This window comes from Pipra filicauda, unplaced genomic scaffold, assembly GCF_003945595.2.
Source record: "Pipra filicauda isolate LSUMZ 115617 unplaced genomic scaffold, ASM394559v2 scaffold356_size1356884_pilon, whole genome shotgun sequence".
In the NCBI taxonomy this organism is placed as follows: Eukaryota; Metazoa; Chordata; class Aves; order Passeriformes; family Pipridae; genus Pipra; species Pipra filicauda.
Window position 1 is genome coordinate 1,053,945 of NW_024104483.1, and position 26,949 is coordinate 1,080,893.

General features: G+C 46.0%; 1 protein-coding gene and 1 long non-coding RNA gene across 2 annotated transcripts; one reads left to right on the plus strand and one right to left on the minus strand.

Moving 5' to 3' along the window:
- The first annotated feature begins 200 nt into the window (after positions 1-200).
- Positions 201-15,422, plus strand: CMTM3 (CKLF like MARVEL transmembrane domain containing 3). The gene is made up of 5 exons (XM_027718357.2): positions 201-312; positions 9,518-9,673; positions 11,362-11,457; positions 12,679-12,796; positions 14,341-15,422. Exons 1-5 carry the CDS (start codon positions 205-207, stop codon positions 14,367-14,369), a joined length of 507 nt encoding a protein of 168 aa, XP_027574158.1. The 5' UTR covers positions 201-204; the 3' UTR covers positions 14,370-15,422.
- On the minus strand, positions 5,258-15,646 carry LOC120323846. Its single transcript, XR_005564743.1, has 3 exons — positions 15,557-15,646; positions 10,525-10,628; positions 5,258-5,489 (listed from the first exon to the last, which is right to left on the minus strand). It is a non-coding gene; the product is annotated as an uncharacterized LOC120323846 (long non-coding RNA).
- Between the last annotated feature and the right edge of the window lie 11,303 nt (positions 15,647-26,949).

Here is a 26,949-nt window from a genome sequence, read left to right on the forward strand (position 1 = left end):
GCGGTGCCTGCGGGGCCGGGGGCGGGCGCCGGGGCCGCCCCCCACATCTGGGGATGCTGAAACTTTTTCACGTTTCCGCAGTGTCACGATTTCCGCTTCCCTCCTTCAGAAAAAAAAAAAAAAAAAAAAGGGGGAAAAAAAAGTCCCGGCCAAGCCCCCACCTCGAGCCCAGCCCAGCTGAGCCCCAGCCCAGCCCAGCCAGCCATGGAGGAGCCCGAGCCCGCGGGGGCCGCGCAGCCCGGGCTGCGCTCGCTGCTGCCGCCGCGGGAGTTCCTGGGCTCCCGCAAAGGGCAGCTGCTCCTCGCGGAGTCGGTAAGGCCGGGGGCGAGGGGATCGCGGGGAGAGACCCCTGAAAGCACCGGGTCCCGCCGACGGGGCGGCGCGGACGGAGCGGGGGCGGATGGACCGACCGTCCGCGGGGTCGAGCTGCGAGCGGGGGAAACAACCGAGGGGAGAGGGGGGGACACGAACCGAGGGGGAAACAACCGAGGAGAACGAGGGGAGAACAACCGAGGGGGAAGCGTGGGGAAAACAACCCAGGGGGGGAAGGGGGGACAAGAACCTCGAGGGAAACGAGCGCACTGCCTTACCGGGGTGGGGGAACTGCAGGGCTGAAAGCGTAATTGATTGAGTTAAAGAAACCAAAAGTCTTGTCACGTTAAGCTTCCAGTGCTTCAAGTCTGTTCCTTTATCAGGAACCCGTTTTCGGTGACAAAGGGCTTTGATTTCGTTTTAGCCTGTTTGCAGCGTGACTCCAGTGACCGCTGCAGCCCCATTTGTGTTATCTCCTGGCGCCAGGGGACACACGGGTTACCAGAGAGCCTGTTCGGAGTGTGTCAGGAAAGGCCCTACCCATGAATGTGTGACATGTGCCATTAGGTAGGGCATCAGGATACTCAACTTTTGTGCCGAGCCCTCCAGAGCTGTGTTTGTCCCTGGCTCACGGAGGGATGCGCTTGCTCACTGCTGTGGAGCCTGACGGCTGGAAAGTGCCCAGCGGGAAAGGCCCTGGGGGTGCTGGTGACAGGGCTGGACATGAGCCAGGTGTGCCCAGGGGGGCAAGAGGCCAATGGCCCCTGGGCTGTGCCAGCCATGGTGTGCCCACAGCCCCAGGGCAGTGCCCGTCCCTGTGCTGGCCCTGCTGTGGGACATCGAGGGCTGTGCCCAGTTCTGGGCCCTCAACAGGAGAGACATGGAGGGGCTGGAGCGTGTGCAGGGAAGGGACAGAGCTGGGAAGGGGCTGGAGCAGCAGGAGCAGCTGAGGGAGCTGGGGGGGCTCAGCCTGGAGAAAAGGAGGCTCAGGGGGGACCTTCTGGCTCTGCAACCCCCTGACAGGAGGGGGGAGCCGGGGGGTGTCGGGCTCTGCTCCCAGGGAACAAGGGACAGGAGGAGAGGGAACGGCCTCCAGCTGTGCCAGGGGAGGGTCAGGTTGGACATCAGGAGGAATTTCTTGCTGGAAAGGGTGGTGAGGCCTTGGAAGGGGCTGCCCAGGGAGGTTTGGAGTCCCCATCCCTGGAGGTGCCCAAGGAAGGCCTGGCCTCAGTGCTCTGGGCTAGGGACAAGGGGGGCATCGGGCACAGACTCCACAGTCTTGGAGGTCTTTTCCAGCCTTAATGATTCTGTGATCCTTACTGGGAAAGTGCCAAATAATGAGCAAATAATGATCATTAGAAACAAGCATGGCCTGGCAATGGAAACAGTGCTCCCCCAAAAATACACCAGGGTTTTCCTTTAGGTACAGGTTCTGAGGTCAGGGCTGGTGGTAATTATAGGCCTTTGGGTTTCAGTGTGACACTTTCTGGAATTTTATTTGTAAAGGCTTAAAGCCTGGCAGCTGAAACAGTACCCACATGATAGGGAAAGAGATCACTTAACCCAAGGGAAGTGGGTATTTCACAATAAAATTTAACTTTTGAGTAGAAAGCTAGTTGATTGAAATCAGACCTTCAACATAATTTTTGTCAGAAATAATGATAAATTTAAACACTAAGTTTTGTATGATCTTACCTAGAGCTTGGGCAGCCCAAAAGAGTAGTCAAGTCTGTGGAGTGCTGTTTACATGTGCAAGATGACTCTGGGTATTCACTGTGTGAGCTCAGGGAAGGAAACAAGGAAATTCAAGCAAGAGAAAGGGAAGGAAGAGGCAGAACTGTCCATGGCCAGCTAGGGGGGACCAGCACTAAGAGTGTGAGGCTGCGAGCACTGCCCTGTGGCAGAGAGCACAGGGAGATGTGAGGCTGGCTTTGAGAGGAAAAGGCTTTCATTCAGGAGGTGAGGATGGCTTCTGTGGTGGGGAAAGCTTGGGCTGAGCAGCAGCAGGCCATGAGCTGTATCAGCTCCACTAAAAAAATTCCAGGTACCCCATCACTCGTACAGCATAGTTTACAAAAACACACATTTAGAAGACACCAAAACCCAACTAACTTGGCTCTCTTGGCACGTATTTTTGTTACATACTATAACCTACACTGGAATTTCCTTTACAAGCTTACAGCCAGTTAATGATGCCTTTCAGACAGACTGGCTTTTAGCATCTCTGAATGATGACATATTTGAGGAATACTGTTTTGGTCATGGGATCAGACTCACCCTTTTGTTGTCATAGAGAAGTGCTGATTATGCCTCCTTGGAGTAATAAAAACTGCTCTGTCTTGCCAAAACAGGGATTTATCCTCTATAAGGCCACTCAGGGCTTCCCAAGGGTTTGGCTGGCTGAAAGCAGCTCTGAAAGCCCATCTGCTGAAATCTCTGTGTGCTGTTGCAGGCCAGCCCATGTGCTTAGGACGTGGTTTCCTGGCAGAGGGGAGGCAGCAGTAGTTTCTCTCCAGTTGTCTAAGCCTTGCCAGAAGAAACCCTTGAGGACAACACAGGCCCCAGAATAAATGCAGTCTGTATACAATTACAGAAGTGCAGTGCCAAATAATTGAAGACGAGTCCAATCTCTCACAGTTTAAATCTGTGTTTCATCTTTAGCTTTGTATTTCAGGTCTTGAATGTTTCATTTTCCCTCTTTGACACAGTGCTGATGCGGGATGGGGTTCTGCAAAGACCTTTGTAAATAATATTCATGGGATATATAGTGTCTTTTGTTCAGAAACAAAGTGGGGTCCTCATTACTGTTATCAAATGTCACATTATTATTCAGCAGCTGGGCAGTTCACCAGAAATGCACTTTATTTCTTGGCTTTCCAGCTGTGCAAGCAGCAGCTCTGCTGCGGGCGGATCGGTGGGAGCTGCTGCTCTGCTGCAGGAAACGCCAAGTCAGGTTTGCAGCCTTCAAAAACCACCAGAACCTGCACAGTGCGTTGCCACCAAAGCCCAGCAGTGACTCTGGGCAAACCCTGACTGAGCAGAGGGTTTCACTTCTCCTCTGTGGGCTGTGACAGCGATCACGAGTGGGCTCAGCGCACCCGCGGCCCCAGCACCACGCTGGGGGAGCCAGTGAAAAGCCTTGCTTTGACCAGCAGAAGGGGCTGGCAGGTGACCAGCTCAGCTGTCACTGGCTGCCCCAGACTCTGCAGACTGAGACAAGTGCCACATTCCCTTCCCTTGCAGTGCTGGAGGCTGCAGGGCCTGGCAGTCCGTGTCCCAGGGCAGCTGCACCGGCAGCTCCACACTGCCCGCCAGGACTGCTTTGTTCAGGTGGCAGGAAACTGCTACAGCCACTTTTTAAATAACATTCACACATTTCCACATGGAGGATGGATCTTTACCATGTTCAGGTGTAATTTTCACATTGGTCTGTAAACTGCTCTGTGGGCTATCAGGTCTGGGTATCTTGGTGTTTCCCCAGAACAAGTCAGGCTGGAGATGGAGCTGATTACTGCTAGAACTGTAACTATATTCTCAAATTTTATTCAGATAAGGAAGTTATCCTCCCCCCACACACACCTGCTTCTTTTTCTTTTGATCTCCACAGAATCTCACAACGGGTGGGGTTGGAAGGGACCTCTGGGGAACATCTAGTGCACCCCCTGTTAACCTAAGAAGCAGCAACATCAAGTACATGAATAAGCTTTGCTCTTTCCTGATCCTGTTTATTCTCACTGCCTTGCTCCATTTTCTAATCACCATTCTTCATCTCCCATGATAATTTTTTTCTTTCTATTCCCCCCATGCCATTATTTCTTCCATATATTTTAACACTCTTCTTGAGCTACTAATTTTTACCAAATACTCAAGCTGCTCTCTCGAAGGTCAGCATCTCATCCATGCTCTTTCTACCCTTCAGTGCAGTTTTCAGTTCCCTCTGTCTTGTGTTGGAACCATTTAACAGCCACTCTCATACCTGCCACCAGAGCTTGTCCAGGCAAGATCCCCATGTCTGCATTCAGCTGCTCACCCCTACTGCTTCAGTCTGGCTTTTGTGTTTGTCCTGGTGACTAAATTGGCATCTCCTTAGTCTCCTCAAGCCAGTATGCAGTGGCACTACACTTTATTTTTCTATAAAAATGCAGTATGAGTATGTAAAGTTGTGCCACCTTTGTGGTGACATAAAGGATGTAGAAATCATTGTGCCTGTTTCTCTCTTTTCCTGTCTTTCTTCTGTCTTTTCATTCTTCTCTGAACTGACCTTCCTAACTGAAACTTCCACTGCTTGGTGTAAAATCTCCTTTGAAGAAGACTCCTGCACCTTTTTCAGGGTCTGTAGGCAGGAGGCCACCCCTGCAGATAATTCTGGGGACCAGGAACTTCACCTGCACAAGTACAATGGAGAAATAATTGAATAGCAGAGCTCACCAAGTGATGTACTTTGTCCCTCTGCCAAAAAATAATAACAAAATGCACTCTTGTCCAAAAGATGTCACCACTAGCCACTTTGAGAACTTTGAGCAAAGCTGTTCTTTTCTGTGGAGGGGAGATGAGGAGCAGCCTGCAGTGGTTCAGCTGCATCCCAATATCTGCCTGTACCCATGGGAGGCACTGGGGCTGTTCCCTTCACAGAGGAGACAAACACCTTCTGAGCTGCCATGACCTCAGACTCCAGCAGTCCCCCCTCCCTTAAGGGACACTCTGCTCTCTAACCAGTGTAACTCATATTTTAGACCTTAAATTGCAAGCTGATTATACAATGAAGTATAACTTTGTAATGCCTGGCCAGTTTAAGAAGCTCAGCAACACAATATTAAGTAATAATTACATGGGACAAAATTACTTTCTGAAACACAATGCCAAAGAAGTTCCTTTAAAAAAGCACTATGTAATATTTCTCTTTTTTATTTTGTGGGAATGGGAATGTACATAAAAAGTACTCAATGAAAAGTCAGGCTTCTTTTAGCCAGGATCTTTTTTTACTTGTACCATTGCCAAGCTATGAAAGGATCCTGTCCTGCTCTTTGCTGCATTAGAGCTTTCTGCATCCAGATATTCCTCCATAGTAAAGCTGGCAACAGTCACACCAACCTCTCAGCAGCAGCACGGGAACAACTCAGACTCTGAGCTGCTGTCAGTGCCGAGGATGTAACCCCAGTGGGGGGAAGAAAAACACCCTGTGTAAACACAAATGGATAGAACTTATAAAACACTATTAACTTTTAGTTTCTCCCAGAAGCTGCAGTGCTTTCTGAAAGTGCTAGAAATGAACTTGCAACTGCATTGAGCCTCTCACAAACTTCCTCTCTTAGCTGCCTGCTTTTTAGCATAGACACAGAGTATTAGAAAAACAACAAGGTCCCTTTGCTTGACCTTTCTCTGAAATCACCCTTAAACACACAGCTGCAGGAAAAGAGGTGCAGAACAAGTGTGATGTGCAGTGGAACATTTTACAGTCTTCAGAGGGGTCAGGTTGTATTCTGAAGGTTGCTTTTGAGTTTTAAAGCAACTTTGACAGATGTTTGTCTCAAAGACTTGAAGTCTGGAAAAGTAAGTAGGTAGGTGTCATTACTTCTGGATACACACTGGCACTTCAGTGTGTGTATTGTGGGAGGAGAGGTATATTTTTTAAATTTCCAACTTTTAAGGTAACGTCAAATGCTTGAATTAGTGGCAGTGCAATTAAATGGTCACACAAGGTAACAAGATAAGTACTCAGTTTTATAATTCAGAACAGACAGTAGTAGATGATAGCCAGTATTGCTCCAGGAGTCCATGCACTCCACATGTCAGAAGGGCAAATGAGCTCTACACAAAAAGAAATGAGAAACCATCAAAACCCTACAATTTGTGGGCTCTTGCATTACATAGGGCTGTCCCCAAGCTACTGAGTAGGTTTGGCACTGAAATCCATGTCAGGGCTGCAAAGAGAGACAAGAAAGAACCATCCCTGTAGCTATCACCTGGCAGAGCCCTTGGGCACCTCCTTCCCTTTGTTTCTCTTGCTCTTTCTTTGCCTCTCTCCCCTTCCTGCACCTTCTACACTTCCCCCAAGGAAGGCTGTAGCATCTAAAAACACCACCCTTCAAACCTTCATCCTCAAAATCTGGTCCACTATCTTATAGATGGGTTTTTCACATAAAATCCTCCTTGGGCCTCCTCAGTCCCTGAGTGCCCCCAAAATGAGGATTGACGCTTAACTGGAGAGCAGTTATGACTTCAGGTCAGAGTCTTTCCCCTTTACTAATAGAATCAATAATCTGTTGCAATCAAGGGACTTCTTGTGAATCCAGGGTGCCTTTTTTTACTGTGCCTTGACGTGCACCTCCCCTGCACAACGGGACAGGCTGGACATCCCCCTCTCTGGGGATGGTGGGAATACAGAAACTGTCCTTCAGGGCTGAGGAACAGGCAGCAGGACACTGCTGTGACCTACCAGTGATGGAGGGGTTTGTTTGAACAAGTAACTGCCTGGTAACCAGATTTTAAAATGAACAATATTTCCCCAGCTTCTCTGGATCAGACCAAATCAGAAAGTTGAAATGACTGATCTTTCTGTGTCTTCAGCAGCTTACCTGGCACAGAGGGAGGAATCCCACTGGCACACAGCACACTGGAGCAGGAGCTCCTTGGCTTTTTCTTGCCACAAAAGAAGCTTCTGTTTGCACCCTGAGCTGTGTTACAGCAGGACTTGGGCTCCTGTTCCAACCCACGTCCGGGTGAGGGGGAGACAGTGGGAACCTTGACTTGCACAAATTCCCATAAAGTTGATGATAAAAGAGCTCAAAGGCTCTGCCTTTCACCTCCCCACTTTCTGACAGGAAAACTCTTTTCTCTGTACAAAGGCAGGCAGAGCACAGGACTTACTGTATCAAACAGAATCGAGATCAAAGGGATCTCAGCTGTGCACCATCAACTTACATATCTCAGATTTGCCTCTCTGCCTCCCCTTGCTGCTGCAGTGTGATGGATTATTTAACACTGCATTTAATCCTTTCATAAGAGATTACCAGGTTTAGTTCAGGTCTAACGTTCTGCCATTGAAAGGACTTTGGTAGGTGGGACCTATCCTGAACATCTCCTCCCTGCTGCTGTTCCTCCCCATCACACACTTCCCTTCAGCCACAAAAGGCAGATATTTTTTCAACACCAGAACAAGAAGAAATGTCCTGTACACATGGTGATTTCTTTTTAATCCAAGAACACATTAAACCATGCCTAAATTATGTTCCACAAATGCAGGTGAAGCAGATTCACAAAGTCCAGTCTTTGTTCTTGGGGAAGCAGGGGGAAGAGAGCAGGTGTGATAGGAAGGAGGAAGAAATCCTCTCTCCTCTTAGTAGTTTTCAAGCTCTGTTATATCCACTTCTCTTCAAAGACCACTCACCACTCTCCACTCACTGACAGAAAATACCAACTGAGGATGAGATACAGTGAATGAGTTCCCTCTGCTGTAGGAAAACTAGAAAAAGCCGCCAAGAGGCTGTGTAAGCAATAATCAAAAAATAATAGGATAAACAGCAACAAATAGGGAAAATATGAAGAGGTAAGAGGCCTATACTGCACCAGATCAGCTTCTTAGTGAAACAAGAACAATGCATAGGCGGTTTAAGATAAATATAGTCTCTTACTAAAAATGGCACATCCTCTCTAACTTCACCACCCACTCCTAATGGATCAAAACAATATTCTCCAGCTCTCAGCAGCCTGGTGAAGAACTGACTGCTTTCCCCAAAAAACAGGCTTAGAATAAAGGCTTCTTAATTAATTACATAAAAAAATTATTTCATGGGATTGAACTGCTTAGTTGCCCCCTACACTTAAACAGGCTCTTTTGGTGCATGTATTTGAGTGTTGGCTGACCTCTCCTAGGCATAATTATTAATTAATAATTATTTATAGGAGCCTTATCAGTCAAGTATAATAATGATTTTTTTCTGAGGTCCAGGTGAACACAAGCAAAGAAATCCATTGAGCTGAAATTTATCGAGGCAAATACATTGCTTGGCTTTGCAGGAAGCCACACCTGCCTTCAGATATGCCATCTGGGAGAAAATAATACATTTATTTTCAGTCTTGTATAAGTGGGAAGGTCAGTGTCACAATTTAGAATTTAGAAGTTCAAAACATCCTTGTGATGGGATGCTCAGGCAGTACCCAAAGCATCTCTGAGCACTGGGAAGGCAGGGATTTATCTCCACGAGGGAAGAGCAGCCCAGGTGCAAACTGGCACATAATACACAAACTGTGTAATTCAGTATCCTGGTTTTGTTACTTTAAGCTGATTTGATGACAACAGCAACCAGTTTCCCTGCAAGGCAGTAAAACAGCAGGGCTGGAGCCTCTTCCTGCAGGTGACCAACTCCCAGTACATCATCTGAGATGTTCAAGTTTCTCCCTGGTTCCCTCCCCTCCCACCTTCACCAACAGCAGCTCAAAGTCCAGAAGTGTGGGACAGCATTGGTACTACCTGGTTTAGGTAAAAAATCATTTTCTTTAGCCATTTTCCCATTGTGACACTTTCTGTCTTGAACCATAAATTGTATTCCAAAGGTATTTTAATTGAATGGGAAAAGAAATGCCATTTTTATTATTTTGTAGAGTTAGGAAACACCATGGAGATAAATTTATGGGAGTTATCTATCCTAATACTACCTAAAACAGCTTTCTACACTGGAAAACTAGAACCAGAGACTTCCAGACACCACAGAACAATTAATTCTTGGCTCTTTTCTATCCATCATCAGCAGACTTTTTTCTTTCCGCTCTAAGGAGATTATAAATGCTGAGTTACTTTGGGCTGTCTGAGCAATGATTTGGGTTTGAAATGAGACCTGTCATAGCTGAAAGCTTAAAGCTCTGCTTGCTTGGCAGAGCCCCACTCTCTTTTCAGAATTATGTTGTCAGAACTGTTTACAATCCAGAGCAAATCACTGACTCAGAGAGGTGCAGATCCACCCAGCGCTCCGGAAAACCGATTTCACACGCCTGGAAATAAACACCATTACTTGAGATTTATTCCATGCTGAACAAGAAAATTCATTTGGCCCAATATAAAAAAAACCCAAACCAGTAAGAAGCAAAGCAATGCCTTCAACAGCAGCACTGACAGAAACACACAGGGAAAACAACCCTTCTGAGCTGCTCAGCCACCCACAGCTCTGCTATTCCAGGCCAATAACGACGAGTTTTCCCTCTACTCCAGGTGCTGTCATTTATCATCTTTATCTGCTATATTGCATCTCTAGCAGCTTCTTTCATGATGGCACCACTCCTAGAGTTTCTGCTGGCCCTGTTTCTTTTTTATGCCTACGCCTCCAAGCTTAATGAGAAGTTTAAAGGACTCTACTGGCCTTTGACGGTAAGTGGAATGTGCAGCACAAACCCCCCGACTGAACTGGGCAGGGTTGCAGGAGGAGAAGGGACTGCACAGGAGTTTAGGGTCACTGTTAACAAGTTCACCCCCGTATTAGAAACTTGTCTGTGTTGGCTCTCGTACAGCAGGTCCCCCAGCACTCTTTGAACCGTGCTGTACTGTACACTATAGCTTGTTCTGGTGCTGACACAAAGCTTGGCTTTATCAAAGCACAGAATTTATGCCTGATTCCAGGCACGTGGCTTAGGGCTGGATCTTCAGAGGCAGCATCAGCCTAAGTCAGCCTGACCACTGCTGGGGGCTCCTCACCATTGCACCCTGACCAGCAGGGACACAGCCGTGCTGTTAGTGAGGGACAGACATAACTGGGATGGTTTTAAATTCTCAGCAAGTGCTGCAGAGGGGCAGAGTCATACCACAAACACAGCTGCTTCTGGAAAGGGGGAGCCCTGCAGCTCCTGCCCAGTCCTGCCCACACAGGAGCCCAGTGCTGGGGCTGCAGGCGATCCTGGCCACTGGATGTCCCTGCTGCCTCACACACTGCACAGGGAGCAGCTGTCTAGCAGTACAAATACTGCCAAAAACCCTGCTAATCTAATCAATCTGGAGTCTCTCTTGGTACCAGCAATAGTTCATCACAGTGAGATCTGAACTAGAGCTCTCAGTGCATAAAAACGAGGTGAGCGAGGCCCTGGTGGGTAAAGTGGCATCAGTGGCTTTGACACTGCACAGTTTTCACTTGGTAATCTCAGTTCCATCATTTTCTCATTTTCTACACCCATCTGATTCCAGAACTAAGACAAAAAAGACACTTGTGTGTTTATTGTGGCCATTACCTTAATATACTGCAGCCACAGAATGTAGATAATTGACCCTGTCCTGACTTCAGAAGAGTCAAGTTGCTTGCAGGATTTGTGTTCTGAGACATCATCCATCTGTTCTGAAAGGGCAGAAGAGCTAATTGTGAACAGAGCTCAAGTGCAGCTCCCACGATTTGCACATCCCTGGGAATCACAGCTCTATTTAACACCCACTTCAGAGACATTCCTGCTGGTGTCCCAGGGCATGGCCCTGCCCTGCAGAGCCACAGCAGCACCTATCCCAGTGATCACAACAGGCACTTGGGCAGGCTGCTGGAGTCACAACAACGTGCTGAGCATAAACCATTTCAATAAACAAAGTGGTTAATTCCTGACTGAGGAGTTCCTACAGACAGAGATCATCATATAGCCCTATATCCATGTAGGGACAAGCACCCACCCGTTCCCACAGGAGCTGTAGCCTCCTCCTGAGCCCCTGGTACCACAGGAGTTCTGCTTAAAGGTGAGACTTTCAGGCATTTCAGATGGTTCTTTCCTTGCTGTGCTCCAGGCAAACGCCACAGGACAGCCCTTCCCAGCCCCAGGGGTCTGCCCCACACAAGTTAAAAGCAGGAGTCACACAGCAGCCCCAAGAGCAGAAGCTCATGCCAAGACTCCAATCATCCCTTCTTTAGAACATTCCCCAGAGGAGCAGTTCCTGCAGCACAGGGCTGTGCTCACACAGCAGCCCCAGGGTGGTCACTGCTGCAGGAGCAGAGGGTTTGAGGGGTCATTTCCCAAAGCATTTGCTGAGGGGTTTGCGTGCTGGAGCTCCATGGCTAATCTGGGAATGCACCACTGCTTCTTTCACAGGATTTCTTGCGCTGTGTCACTGCTGCCATTATTTACTTTGCCATTTCCATTGCTGCTGTCTCCAAGTACAATGATGGAGCATCTAAAGCAGCAGGGGTGAGTAGACATGAGCTTTCCACTCAAGTATTTTGGTGAACTGCCTGTAGATATAGTTCAGAAACAGTTCAATTTTGACCCCATTGCAAGTAACAGAAGCTTCTGCAATTAACTGAGAATTCCTTTGCCCAAAGCAAAGAGGAAATGGTCAGTTATTCAGAAAAATATGTTTTGAATCAATAGTTTTTTCATTGTGACAGTGCTGCTCAGTGTTAACTGTGCTCCTTAGGGAAGGCACCTGTTCTGCTTTTTAATTTCCCCAAATGCACAGGGAAGAGAAACTGTTCCTGCAAAAAGTATCAAGATCCTTGAATGGAGGGAGTAATACTAATGATTTAAAAAAGGAATCAAACCTGTAACTGCTGGCCAGTCTAAATTAAGTCATTTCAACCTCCTGCCTCTACCTCTCAATTTTACTTGGGACGAGTTGAAACAAGAGCAGTGTCATTTTACCCTCCAGTACAAGGGCTGCCCAGGAGAGAGCCTTTGCCATCAGCATTTTGTGTTCAGAAATACAATCCAGCCTCTGCATCTGCAACCTGACTCTAGGCATCAATAATGGATGCAACATAAATAAAATCTGCATCATAATTTTTAAAGATAGGGAAGAACAATACCCTGTAGTGCTGACCAGGAGCCCTTACCAAACCATCCCCAGTCACACACAGCTCCAACACAGACCTTGTTTTAATCTTTGTCCCTCAATTTAGAGGTGGAGGAGTACAAGTGCATTTACCCCAGAGTGAAACCCAGCCTGTTCTTGGCACTGCTGCTGCTCTGGCTCTGAAGGGGGAACTCCAGAATCATTTTAATCTCAGTCTAGTTCACTCAGCAATAGATAGGTCTCCTTGCAAACCAGTAAGAAATTATTTCCAGAGAAATCAAGGTGATTTCTTGGTGGCACAGAGATGCCCTGGGATGGTGGAGGTGCAGGTTTTGTTCTCCTGCAACTCCCAGCAGAGCTGATGCTCAGAACATGCCCGAGGGACCCGGGGAAGGGCTAAGGACACATCTGATGACTTCTCAGGCTCCCAAATTAGCTGTAATTTAGCTGAGGCCAATGGGTCACAAGCCATTTCCCTTCCCTGTCTTCATGGAAAGGCACAGGCCAAACCCACCAAGCTCAAGCTTTGAGTTTTTCTTGTGTTGGCTCAGCTCATTTTGCTTTGTCATTGATGGACGTGGCCTGTTGTTAAACAGAGTGTTCTTTTGCCCTTGTAGGTGTTTGGGTTTGTGGCCACCATCGTGTTTGCCATTGATTTCTACATCACCTTCAATGACCTGGTCAGCTTCCTGAAGCAGGGCAGCTCTGATCCCCCCGAGGGGCACAAGTCAGAAGGTGGGTAAAATTCCCTGGTTTGTCACACGAGCAGGTAATGTGAGATTTTCTTCTCCATTTCACAAAGGTCATTGAGCACTTAGTTTCTATTCCTGGCTGCCTTGGTTTTCTATGCCACAACTGTGCTCAGTTATGAAGCTGCTCAGCCCTTGAATACAACAACTGGAACTTCAGGGACTTACAAAGATAAGGAGCAAGCCAGGAATGTGAAGTTTCTCAGAGTTTCACGACATCTAAATTTGAAAGGCCCTAAATCCAGTTATAGAAATTATCAGCAGCACAGACTTTCTTCCCCCGTCAAAATGTCTTACTGTAAAAACAAGCAAACCTGCCTTTTTTCCTTGGTAACTTAATAATTAACATCCATTTGTCCACAGTCTTTTATGTCCAATAGTGCTCTTCTCTTTATCATCTCCTTATCATGATTGCCTGTTATGACCAGCTTTGACCATCTGTGGGCAAATGGCCTTGAAATCCCAGGGCCAAACAGCATAAAATCAACAAGATTATTATGAATTTGTTTTCTCTGTCTACTTCAGACAGATCCACTTAGACAAAGATAAAAAGAGGGACCCACTGTTGGGTGTTTAAATCCAATTCAGGTCAAGTCAGGCCAGAGGTAGCAGTTTTACAGTACCCAGCAGCCCAAATTGGGCATCGTGTCCCTGTGACACTGCTCATTCCACTGCCACAGAGGAAAAAGACTGTTCCATGCTTTAAAAAAAAAAAAGAAAATAAATCCCCAAACCCAAAACAACAACCCACACAAAACCAAAACCCACAAACCTCCTCAAAAACAAACAGCTGAGATGTGCATAGAATCCTAGAAGGTGTACAGTTGCACTAACAGCCTTTTCTAGGGATTTTAGTAGACTGTTAAATGTTTTGCAAGCTTTAGGCCAAAAAGAGAGACCAAAAAAGAAGAATTAAGTGGAACAGATCACAGGAATTAGACTGTTAAGACTAAAAACTGAACTGACCTCAGAAGATGATCAAGTGACAAGGGCACAAAATTAGGGTACAGATTAGATCTAATTTCCCTGGAGATGGAGGCAGAAATACATAAACCCACATAAACCCACAGCTGTGCAGCCAGGCAGCTTTGGGGGGATGGCGTGACTGTGCAAGGAGGGCTCTGCCCTGACTGTTCCCCCAGCACCAAGCTGGGGCTGAGGCCAGCAGGATGTATCTCTGTTGGGATCCCCACCATGGCAGAGCTGCTGCTCTGAGGCTTTGCTGGCAGAGCAGGACCCACCCAGGGCTCTGGAGGCAGGAGGGGCAGCACAGGCTCTCTGTGTCACACCCCCTCCTCTGAGCCAGCTCCTGCACGGGGGCTCCAGTGCCCCTCAGCAGCATCTCCCAGCTCCTCTGAAGCACCCTCAGTGTTCCATCCTGTCAGCAGGAATGTCACAGGAGTGTCACTCCCCCAGCCCTTCCTCTGGAGCAGCTCCTGCCAGGAGCAGCAGCATCTCTCCCAGCCAGAGCTGCAGCAGGTGGGGGGTTCCAGCTCTCATCTCACTCTCATTCCTTGTTTTACCCCTCAGATGAGAACTCTGACTCTGACTCAGACTGAAGAACCAAACACCAACCAAGCATGAAGGGAAGATGATCAAGCACTTTCCTCTGCTGAATGCACTGCCAAGTGAAATATCTCCCTTATTGCAGCCTCCGGATCCTCTTTCCACCTCACTGTTCGTGGAGTCACCAAGGCATGGACAGGGCAGTGATGTGGAAAAGGAGACTATTCCCAAAGCCATTAGAGACTCTGTCAAAACTAGAGATTCTGCAGTAGCTCAGCCTTCCACAGAGGAGTGTGTCCAAACACAGCTCAGTTCTCCTTTGCCCCTCCTTCCTCAGCCCTACAATGTCCTGAGTAAATGGGAGCAGCATTTTAAACATAATCAGAGCTTTTAACCCGCTTTCTTACTTCCAAATCCTTAACACTTACAGCTTTTGTCCTTCTTGAGGTGCCAAAGAAGAGAGGTTTGAATGCCTCTATTTGTATTTTTCTTTTTAACTAACAGTATTTCTTTCTCTCAAGTCTGAGTATTCCACTCAGAAGCACTGAAGGCCTGGATTACAGTTAACTCAGTACATTTATATCTGCTGCCTATCTGTGACCAGAAGTGACAACTGGAAATCTGCAGCAAGAGCCAACCTCAGAGTCTGACTGCTGCAGGCAGCTGGCTCATCAAACATTCACAATCACTCTTTTTAAGCTGCTGGGATGGAGTCACATCCCATCTGCTGCCATTTCACCAGCGAGACGAGGCAGGACAGGGGAGCCAGGCTCTTCCCAGCCCCTTTCCTGCTGGCTGTGTTTGCCCAGCCAGGGAAGGCAGCCTTGCCAACCCAGCAGGATCTGCCCAGAGGAGCCTGCAGGTGTCTGTGCACAGGACACCACAGGACACCACTGCCTGCTCTGCCCTGTGCTGGGGGCACTGCTGCTCCCCCAACACCAGCACTGCACTTGGGCCATGGCTTTGCAAAACAGGGAACTGGTTCTGCCACACTTGGGAAACCTGAGCCCCAGGAGGGCAGGGCATCCCCCCTCTGTGAGAAGGCAAAGAAACCAAGCCCCAAACTACAGAAGGTCTGCAATGAGTTCATTTTCCCAGACCCCTTTCCTCAGTGGGAAGGGGGGGGGAGGGGGGGGGGTTGGGCTTTTTCCCCTGGAAGGCCAGGATTTATGGTGGTGCTGTAATCCAGGGAAAAAGCCTTCTGAATTTACAAGGTATTTTCACAAGTAGCACAGCCTACCTTGAAATGTTTGTATCCACCTACAGACACATGGTGCTTGGGAAGAGCATGGCATCTCCTTACAGATGGCAGCAGACAGCTCTGTGCCAAAGAAATCTGTATATATTTTTAAAAAATTAATATAGTACCAGAACAGGTGGCCTTTACAAAAACTAAAATGAGAGCAGATGGTACTAACAGAGTAAATGAAAAACAGGGATAAAACAATGACGGCAGATTTCCTCTGGAATAAAATCACCACTTGGATTCCAGTTCCCTGGCAGCAGCTGGCTGCTGCCAGCAGCACACGGGACCTCACAGGGAGCAGGGGCTTGGGAAGGTGCTGGTCAAATTGGAGTTGTCCTCAGGCAGCTCCTCCATCTCCTGTTTCCTGACCACTGAGAATAAAAGCATAACAAGTGGTTAATTCTAAATGTGACAAATCACCTCTACTTTTATAAGAAAGACCTCTCTGGACCTTTTCCTGTATGAAATCCTGTGTTTCTTTCTCTTGTTGTCATATTTTACTGGCACACACTGTGACATCAGGGGACCTGGGCTTGTTTTTATACTCATTTTGTATTTCTCTTATTTTTAATTAAAACAAAATGTACTGCATGTCACATCTGGAAACTAGTACATGGTTAATATTTAGAAACCACCCTGGATTAAACCTCTTTTCATAGAAATGTTGAGTGTCTTTACTTATTTTAAGACCCGATTTTACTGCCTTGCCTCTGCCCAGCAGAGGGATCAGTGATTTAAGGAACTCCATCACCGTGTGCTGGGGAGGTGGCAGAGCACAGGGGGACCAACCCCGGCTGCTCCCACAGCTCCTGAGGAAAACATCATCTTCGGGGCATAACCATGAAAGACTTGAACCAAGAATTAGTTTCCACATATTGAGACCTTGGGGATACAGAGCTCTCACCTGGCAACTAATAACACTGTAAAAACAGTCCCCTTGGGTTCACCCTTCACACTCACTATAACCCAAAATATACTGAGGTTTTCTGGTCATTTTTTCACCTTGGATCACTCCTAAAGTCAACAGAGGCAGCAAACAAAGTGGCTCATTCCTTGCTTCAGGGTTGCTCTACCAGTGAAATGCCTGCCCAGAGAACTCGTTATTGGCTTTTAAGTACTTGATGATTTCATTCATTTCTAAGCAGTTTGCTCCCAGGGTCAAGCACTTGTGTAGATTCCAGCCTTTTATTTAAAAAGATCTGTTCCCATGACTGAAGTAAAACACAGTTCTGTGTTTTCCAAATATCGTTTCATAAAATTAAATTAAAAATAATTACTTTAAAGGTAATTTTGATGGGGGGAGGTGGGGACTGAGTCAGTCTATTGCCCATTTTCTGCCAGCAATATTGCACCAAGATCAGAGTCTGTGCAGCGCAGAGGACAAATCACCTTGGCTTTTTTGGCTTTTATGTTTGTTTGCTTGTTTTCCTCAACTGACAAGGTCCAAACAGCTCCGGGAGCACTGATTTCTTTGCAGTTCGGGTGTCCTGAGACAAACACAAGCTGCACCTGCGGTGTGCAGCCCTTCCTTAAACCCTCCCTGCAGTGTGCCAGCAGTGGCCTCATCAAACATCTCTTTTCAGAGTTCCACGTGGGAGCCGCTTCCCAAACCCACACAGCCCAATCCCTGCCTTCCTTACAGCTGCCCCTTGGAATTCCTGCCCAGCTCTCAGCAGTGCACAGAGCTTCCAACACCAACTGTGGAAAAATGGGGGGAGAATCAGTGCCAGACGTTTTATGGTCTGAACACTGAGACAAAGCCACTCACGGGGGAAAACGCCCGGCTGGCCCCCCAGAGGAGTGGTTCATACAGTCACACTGGCTGAAGGGCTCTCACCCTCCTTCTCCTCTCAAAAACCTTTTATATTTATCTGTGGACTTGTTCAGTCTTGTGTGGTGGTTTTTGGACAGGTGACATTAAGGAATTCAAGACCTTTCCAAGCAGCTTTTTTAAATTCTGCCTGAACTAAGAGGTTCTGTTGTGCTTTGAGCACTCTGTCCATCACCTCACTTTGTTCTGCTTTTCACTTGATCCTGTCCAAAGTTCTCCAAGTCTTCCATTTCCCAGGGACACAGCCATTCCCAGGACACCCAGTGAAAAGCAGTGTTTGAGAGAAACACTCCCACAGCCTGGTGTGCTGGTGAGCAGAACACAATTTAATGCTCTGCAGAGCAAGCAGATGGTTCCAGTCATTCTGCTTCTAAGTGTTCTCTGTGCCCAATTGTGAGCCTGAATTTTCCAGCTGCATCTCACCCCGCTCAGGGAGCACAGCCTGTGCCACCCAGTGACCATGGACTGGTGACCACAGACCAACAGCGTGTTCCTGCACCTCCAAAACACCACTGAGCAAACACCCACACTGCTGCTGAGCTGAGCCCAGAGCAGGCAGCCTGCAGGTCAAAAATAATACAGTCAGGCTTCCTTCCACATCGGGACCGGGATACAAACTGCCCTGCAGGAGCAAATGCAAGATCTGTATCAGCAAAGTGCACAGCAGCTCCATCTGGCCGTGCTTTGTTCTCCTCAGAGGGAGACTGGATCATGGAAGCAGAAGACATTTAGGTAAGCACTGAGAAGGTGAATCTTGTAACAAGATGCTCAAGATACCTTTTTGCAGAGAATATTGGTTTCAAAGTCAGGATCTTTAAAAGTCACCGCTCATATAAAGAGGACTGCATCAAAAAATCCTCACAGCAACAGAGATTCCTCCTCACTGGAAGAATTCATAGGACTCAGTGTTTTGTAAAACTTCTGGGTCGGATGGTAAAACAATGCTACCCAGAATATTTAAAATTTATGTGTGGTTTTGTTTGGGGTTTTAGTTTGTTTTTTTTTTAAATAAGTCAATTTTTAAATCTATTTCCTTGAAGAGGAAAATACCAATTCCAGCATAAATTCTGTCCAGGAAACACCTGTGCTTTTATTTTATATATTTTGGACATTTTATATATTCTGTCCATCATGCTGTTTTAGCCTGATCCATGAATAAGAAATCCATTAGTCTTCCCAGGAGACTGAAGTATTCAAAAGTTAGAGAGAATAAACTTTTTAAAATCTGACAACTGGCAGAGCTGCTCTGGACCAGGGACCCCCAGGGTGATGCCTGTTCTTTTCCGCACTTCCACCTGAAGTTTCGTAATTTCTAAGTTATATTGTTACATATATCTCTAAGTAATATTGTTACACTGAGATACTCTCCCCACAGTGGAACCTGCTATTTCAACTAATCCTTCAGAGCTGTTTGCAATTACAGATCTGTCAGTACAGGACCTATCCCTCACCAGTGTTTTGATTGCATCATCCATATTCCCAAATCCTCTCATGATACTCAACCACCTGTGTGTTTCCACCCTCACCTCCAAAGCCCATGGAGACCAAAAATTCCATCAGCATCAAGGCAGAACTTGAAACCCAGAGCCCACGAGGTGTCAGATATTCCCCACTCACTGGGGCATTTCAGCCCCCAAAAATTCCTCTCCAGTCCCAAACATGCTGCAAAGCACAAGACAGAGCATTCCAGCCCATTGCAATGTCCAGAAATGCTCCCAGAGCAACCCCACCACAACCACTTGAGCAGCAAAGGAGTCCCTGTGCTTTCTCTTACATCTGACATCTCATCAAGGGCTCTCATCCATGTTTTTTCCTGACCTCCTGCATCCATGAGGTTTTCATGCCCCAGTCCCAACCCCCTCAGCTGGGGTAGCTGTGCTGGAGGTTTAACCCCTGTGCTGGAGGTTTAACCCCTGTGCTGGAGGTTTAACCCCTGTGCCACTCTCCTGGAAGGAAAGTGCATTCAGCAGCTGCCCGGAGTGCATTAACAGCCCATCAACCACAACACTGGCTGCACTGTGGTGCCTTTTGGGGTGGTTTAACCCCAGCAGCCCCCAAGCCTCACAGCCATTCTCTCACTCAGTGGGATCAGGAGAGAATTGCAAGGCTGAAAAGCCGGAAAAGTTGTGGCTTGGGATAAAGACAATTTAATGTGGAGCAAAAGCTGTGTGCACAAGCAAAGCAAAACAAGGAATTCATTCCCTGCTTTCCATGGTTGGAGAGGTGTTCAGCACCTCCAAGAAAGCAGGGCCCCATCCCATGGAACAGTGACTTGGGAAGACAAACTCCATCACTCCAAACTTCCTCCCTTCCTCCTCCTTCCCCCACTTCCCACACTGAGCACGATGTCCCATGGTTTGGAATATCCCTGTGGTCAGCTGGGGCCCCCTGTCCTGGCTGTGTCCCCTCCCAAGCTCCCACACACCCCAGCCCCTCCCCAGCAGGGCCCTACACGGGGCAGGAAAGGCCTTGGCTCTGCTCAGGAATAACAAGAACACCTCTATATCATCAACACAAACCCAAACACAGCCCCACACCAGCCACTGGGAAGAAAAGAACCTCCAGCCCAGCCCAGCCCAGCACACCTTTACAGATGCACACAATGCTTTAGTACTTTAATATGTCCATTTATTAAACAGGAAGTCCTTCACAAATGATTCCATACTATATTGATTGGGCTAAGTGTTAGAAAACTACCATTTTCCCTACATACAAAAATACAGACTTTTACCACTATGAAGAATGACCAGAAGAGTACCGTGAAAACCCAAATCTTCCAAGACCAGAAAGAAAAGACAGAAAGACAACTAAAAAAAAAAATTTACAAAAAGTATTGTGCCCATATACAAAAGACTGGGAAACCAAAATGACATTTAAAACTGATAAATACACCATTTAAATTATGCTATAACAGAATGGATTTTAAAAACAGGACTGCTTTCTGTATTGCAAGACATTACAATTCTCCAGCTCGTGTTTTTCATTAGCAGACACCAACAGAAAGAAACACCAACAGACTGAAAAATTGTTACTGGCGTAGGAACAAGGTGGAGGTTCTGTTTTCCTGTATTGAGATTGGTCAAGCATCGAGAGAACAACTTTCACACACAGAGCTGGAAGATGCTGCACTTCCACTGGGCACAGAGGGCACAGCTGGAGGCACCACTGTGGCAAACAGCTGCTTCACCAGCTGGCCAAGTGGTCCTGGAGAACCTCCAGAACTCACCAAAACAGTGGGAAATCCCCCAGGGCTGTAAATTGCCCCTGTGTGAACATGTGCTAACCTGTGATATCCTGAAGTCCTCGCTCAGGACTTGGTGAGAAAGGGACCCCTGAGCTGCGACCCCCGAGGCCAAGGGGACCTGCCCAGGGCCAGCCAGCAGGCAGTGCTGCACGTGCACCCCGAGTGTGCAGTGAGAGCTGCTGGGACTCCACAGGACAGGTTTTACTGCCACAGCAGAGCACCGAGGGTGTTACACAGCACATCGTGCTCACATGGGAACAGGAAAACTGCATCCCCTTTGCTCAGGCCACAAAGTGGAACCTGCTATCTCAGCTAATCCTTCCGAGCTGTTTGCAATTACAGATCTGTCAGGACAGGACCTACAGCCCTGGCATAACCTTTTGGTCAGGCCTGGATGCTCCTCAGGTGCCATAAACCATGACTTGTTAGCCAGAAGGAGAATGTTTAGGCTGGGCCTGCAGTGTTCCTGCAGAGGACCCAGAATCAGTCCCAGGGACGAAGATTTCCCACACTGAGCATCTCTCCCAAGTCTCAGGGACAGAATTTGGAGCACCTTCCACCTCCAGCAGCCACGTGCTTGATCTCCATCCCCAGTGCAGCTGAGGGCAGGGCAGGGCAAAGGGGCACCCTGGGATCAGATTCCCTGGGAGTGCCCACGGGGAAGGAACGAGCAGCAGCCACGGACTGGGGGTGGTGGGAACAAAGCACAGGGAAGGCAGAGATGCATCAGGGACTCATGGTACAAAAATAGTGCTGACTGGTTTAATAAATTTACATCTCTATTTCTGTGAGTGACAAGTGTTTACACCAGACACGGAAGGCACCCCAGGTGAAGCAGTTTTTCGGTATTTGTTTACAATTCTGTGAAAAGACGCACAAAGTGTCAACTTTCAAATCAAAATCGAGCGTTATAATGAGAAATAAATACATACTTTACTATTTTATTGGGGGTTCCTGAACCCTTACAAACTTCAACATATACAAATAGTTTCAAAATGACACTAACACAGAAGAGAGTAAGTCTAGACAGATATAATGATCAGCTAAGTCATTCGTTATGTCATAAATGTTGTGCCTAAAGTACAGAAATCATTTTAAAATGCAATCGATTGGCCACAATATATAAATCAAAATATTTCCTTACTCCAGAACTGTGATGAATGAGTTAAAGCTGGATGATCTGTAGTGCTAAGATACACTCTCCCTCCACAATATCCAACAAGTAGAAACCAGTAAACATTCAAGATTAAAGTATAAACAGTAGAAAAATGAAGGTAGCAATTGTTGTAATAAAAGGGTGCCAGAACCACTTAAACCGGTAGACATCAGGACAGATGTATCATTACTAAAAGTATTTAGACAGTACTACTTTTGGGATTAAAAGGTTACCAAAAGTGGTAAATCAGCCTAGTTCAGAGAGGGTGTTTTCTTTCAAACACATGAAGGTTTTAATTAAATATGTCTATTGAGACATTTGTCCAAAACAATACAATACCCTGAAATTTCCTGTACTCCACACAATAGCCTGGGACAGTCAGAAGAGGCAGATGGTCATGTTCCATTCTGTTACTCACATCCAGATGTTATGAAAACAGCTGTAGGGACCAGCCCCAACCAAAAAATAAGAACCCCCCCACATACTCTGTTACTACAATCTGGCCACTGCTTTTTGAAATGCTCCTATGTCCTTATCCTGAATCCACGAAATAGTTTCCATATCCTCCCATATATGCTAACTGGCTTTTTAAAGTTTTACCCATGAAGTCCATGGGTAAAAAAAAAACAAAAACAAAAACAAAAACCCAAAAACATAAAACCTTCATTGTAAACACAAAGCTCTACGTTATAAATATGTCAATCATGGTAACTATGTATATTGTATATAAAATTAAATATCTTCTGTTTGCCAAGTATAATTTAAAAAGGACTATCTGTGGCTAGTTATAAAAAAATATTTATTAACCCATAGAGATTAAAAGGCAATTTAACTAACTCGTCTATCCAGCACATATGAAAGAGCTGTACTGGGATTCTGGATTTACCTAATCACATTCCTATGATAAATAGACAACTTTCATTTCTGGGCATATATAAGAACACTTTTGAAACCTGCATATCCCAAAAGAAAATGAGATTGTGTTGATTAAAGGCTATCAGAAATCACAGTGTAAGCAGATTTTTTAAAGATTATTTTTACCATACAATGGTTAAATTATAGACAGATTTAAAAAAGACAACACAAAAAAAAAGAACCAAAACAAGGAAACCCTTTCAGGTTGGCAGCACCACTCTGACTTGGTCAAACAGATCTATCAAGGTGGCCAAGTTGCTAAGAGGGAAAATGATATACCAGGAAAAAACTCAGAGATTTCCTGAGTATTTGGTTAAAATGAATTTATACAAAAATACAGAGAGGAATATGGCATCATTTCTACAAAGTACTTTCAAACATCTCTCTGATTTTTGTACTGATTTCAGTACCATTTTTAAATTAAAATCCATGCCCAGGACACCTCTGTCTGCACAGACAGAGCCCTCCTGAGCAAACACCTCTGATCCAAGGTCTGCCTCTCCTTTAAGAATTGCAGAAGCATCTTTCCTTCTGCTATTGGGATTTTTATTGTTCAAATATCACTTTGAAAGGACTGGATTGCTAAGAGTCATTCTCATATCTCATATTCCCAATCAGATTGTCCCTACCTTTTCATTTACCCTAAATACCTGCTGAGGATGTTTGGCTCCAGAGCTTCCAGCACAAGAACTGTTCTTTATACTCTTTCATGCACAAAGCTGTTCAGTGTCTCAGCTGAGCAGGACAGAGGATATTATTTTCTACACTATCTGAATTGCTATTAAGTTTGGGTTTGGTTTTTAATTATGCCCTAAAAACTTCCTTATTTTAGATTTTTGGTGAGAGTTTTTCCTCACAAAAGAAAACAAGAAGAAATGTTTACAAAGTTCTCATGAGACAAGAAAACAACAGACAGAGAACAAGACTAAGGAAGAGGGGGAAAAGGTTGCATCAATAAAACCACATATTAGGTAAGCATTTGCTGTGCCTGCACATGCCCTAAGTAGCACAGAGGTGACAAATACCAAATTCATGTAGGGACATTAAAGTTCATGAAAAACTAGTGGTTCATTCCCTCCTAACAGTCCCAATGCAGCCTGGAGCTCATCAGTTCTGCTGCTGGGATCCACAGCATGGCAAGAACCCCCGAGGGTTAGGAAGGGACAACAGTCATGAGAGAAAGAAAACTAAAGGATTATCTTAGGGAAGAGTGGAAACTTTCCCTTCCTCTGTGGAATCAACAAGGAAACACAGACAAATGGAACAACTCTGAGATGCACAGGGCAACCCACGGGACAGAGCCTGGGAAGCAGCACCACACACTGACCCTTTCACTGAAATGCTTTGGAAGAGGCATCTCACAGGTGAAGGATGAGGAGCTGCTTCCAAGGCACAGAGCACTGCTGCTGTTGTGCTTCCCAACAGAGCCCAGGATGAAATACAGACATGGGAGCTCTGGAGCTGGGACCTTGTCTCCCAAAAAAGGCAGGGAGAGAGAGAATCTCTAATTCTCTCAACCTCTAAGCGTGTGGCTTCCACCAGAAACCCTAAACACATGGAGAACACCAGCTCCCTTCCACAATCCCACGGGAATGGAGAACACCTCCCCAGCACAGCCAGCCTCACAAACCAGCAGGAAAGGAAGGAGCACCAGAGGTACAGGGATGGGGACACTGAGTGCTGCTCCTCCTGACACAGACCCTGCCCAGAGCAACGGCAAGGCTGAACAGGAATTGTTATGAAAGCACTGGATCCATGAGGCACCAATGTACAAATCCAGGGAACACGGGGGCAGGAGGAAGGAATCAGCTTTACTGAGACCCTTCCCTCAGCTCCTGCCTGTGGTTCAGGAATTCCTGGTGCAGCCTTTGCACAGCACAAGGACGTGTGCCACACGAGCTGAGCTGAACACAGAGCAGGAAAATACAGATTCCTACAATGCTGCACAACCATTCCTGTGCCCTTGCTCCAGTCAGATCCTATTGTTTAATATTCTGATATCTGTGCATAGGTGGCAAAATTCCCAGTCAGTTCTACACCCAGAAATCCAGAGATTCCCTGCCTGAGGGCTGGGTTGGACCAAAGAGGACTGATCTGAACCGTTACAGTCTCAAGCATCCCGTTCCTACAAGGTTCAACTGTTTAGCTCTGATTTAGTTCTATTTACAGTGGGTTTTGAGTCCCTTTATGGAGATAAACAGCACTTTTAAGGATTAAAAAATCTATCCCTCTGTGCTAGCAATTATAAGCAAGACTAACTGGCTGAGAGAAGCAATTTAATGTCACTTTTCTAAACAAGTTTAAAAAAAAATTAAAACTTTCTATCCTGTTTTCTTCTTATAATATTTTTTGTGATGACTGCAGTTTGGACAACAGTCTTAAAATAGTACCTCTGTGTAAAATTAAGTCAGGGAGGAATGAACCATGTATACATCAAATGATCCTAATATTTCAAATTTAGTTGTCTCTCAAAGCTATTTTATTTCCCTTCTATATAATCCAAATAGTAAATAATGTCTCTGCAGAGTAATAAGTGCTTAAGATCTTTTAGAAAGTATATTCTGTACAATACTAAAATCATCTTTGGTCCCAAATATAAGGAAATTACAGATTTACAGTTGCTTTTGTTTTACAAAGTGAATCAGTAATTTTAAAATTAATGCTCTGCTAAGCTCAAGTCATGATGGAAATAATGGCATTTTCAGCTGAAGAAAATATGTAAAAGCCCTCAAAGCCATTCCAGTATATTATAATAGGTGCCCAAGGATTACACTTTATTGGAAGTGTAACTGTACCACTCCTGCACTTGTCACTGCAGCTAAAAGGTAACTGTGACCTCACTCCAAGGAAAACTCAGTGAAGTCATCCCTTTTCTAGGCAAGGAAAGACACCAAATTCCTAAATTTATAGAGGGACAAGGCCTCCCACAGCTCTGCCACCACCAGGATGAGCCCAGGGAGCACAGGGGAGGACCCAGGAATCCTCCATCCCATCACTGCCATCAGCCAGCAAAGGGACAAAAAGCCTTTGCCACACATCCCCCAACTTGTGTTCCTTGATTTCAGGTGGGAGTTCCACTCCAAACACATGGATTTTCTGGAGAACGATATTTTGTATTTAGTAGGTGGTTTTGGTTCACTTTTGGTTTTGGTGGGGGATGTTTTGGGTTGTTTTTTTTTGGTTTTGTTTGGGGTTTTTTACAGTCCTTATACAAACTGCTTTAATGCCAGTTTACAATTCCAGTCCAGGTATGCTTGTGCTACTTTTAAAAAGGTTCTTCTAGGGTTTTTACTGCCAGCTATTAAAAATTGACCAAATCTCTACACACATAAACTCTCTACAAAAGTATCTCCAAACTCTCCTTGCAAACTGTGCCAGGCAGTGCTGACAAACACAGGGCTGGAACAACTCCACTGGCAATAACAAACTCTTACCACTGAACATGGAACTGTCACTTCCTGCTCAAGGAGTGCACAGCAACCCTGGTGAGACACCCCCACAATAAAATGCCTCTGTTCTAAACCCAGCACCAGGCTTAGAGGATTCAATCTTCTTTTAAACTGACCCCTTTGGCATTAACTTCCAACGAAGCACAATAAAATGTTACTACAGAACTGATAAACCACTGCTCACTAAGAAAATGCAAATTTTCTTTAAAACCATCAGTAACTCTGAATTTTAATCTCCATCTTAGCCACCCAAGTGAAATGTATTGCAGATGTCAGTGCACTGAAAATTCAAAGACATCACCTCTGTCACCTTTTTTCCCCACACATCAAGATAAATCTCTGCTCTCAGTTTGAACACTGCAGAATTAGGGTCACACCTGTCCCTACCCCAGTTCCCTCCAGCATTAAAAATCCCAGGCACTTCTACTGATCTCCTGGTTGGTGTAACCTGGTTTTCATGGTTAAAACACAACCTATTTCTTAAGGCTCCAGGTACCTGCAGTCACCCCCTGCAGAGTACAGCTACATCAGAACACAGATTCAGGCATACATGGCAGACAGTCACTCAGTCCCACTAATCCCATGGATTTTCATATTCCTCACACAGAAAGGAATTCAGCTCCAGACAGCTCCTCCCCCACAATGTCTTCATGTGACATGCAGGCAGGCAAATGCCAAATAATGAATTACACAGACAAAAACACCAAGCAAAGAAACAGAAAAATATCAAGAGACATCTTCCTAATAATATTACGGTATTATTAGGAACAGAATTTGAGGTTTAAGTAAAGA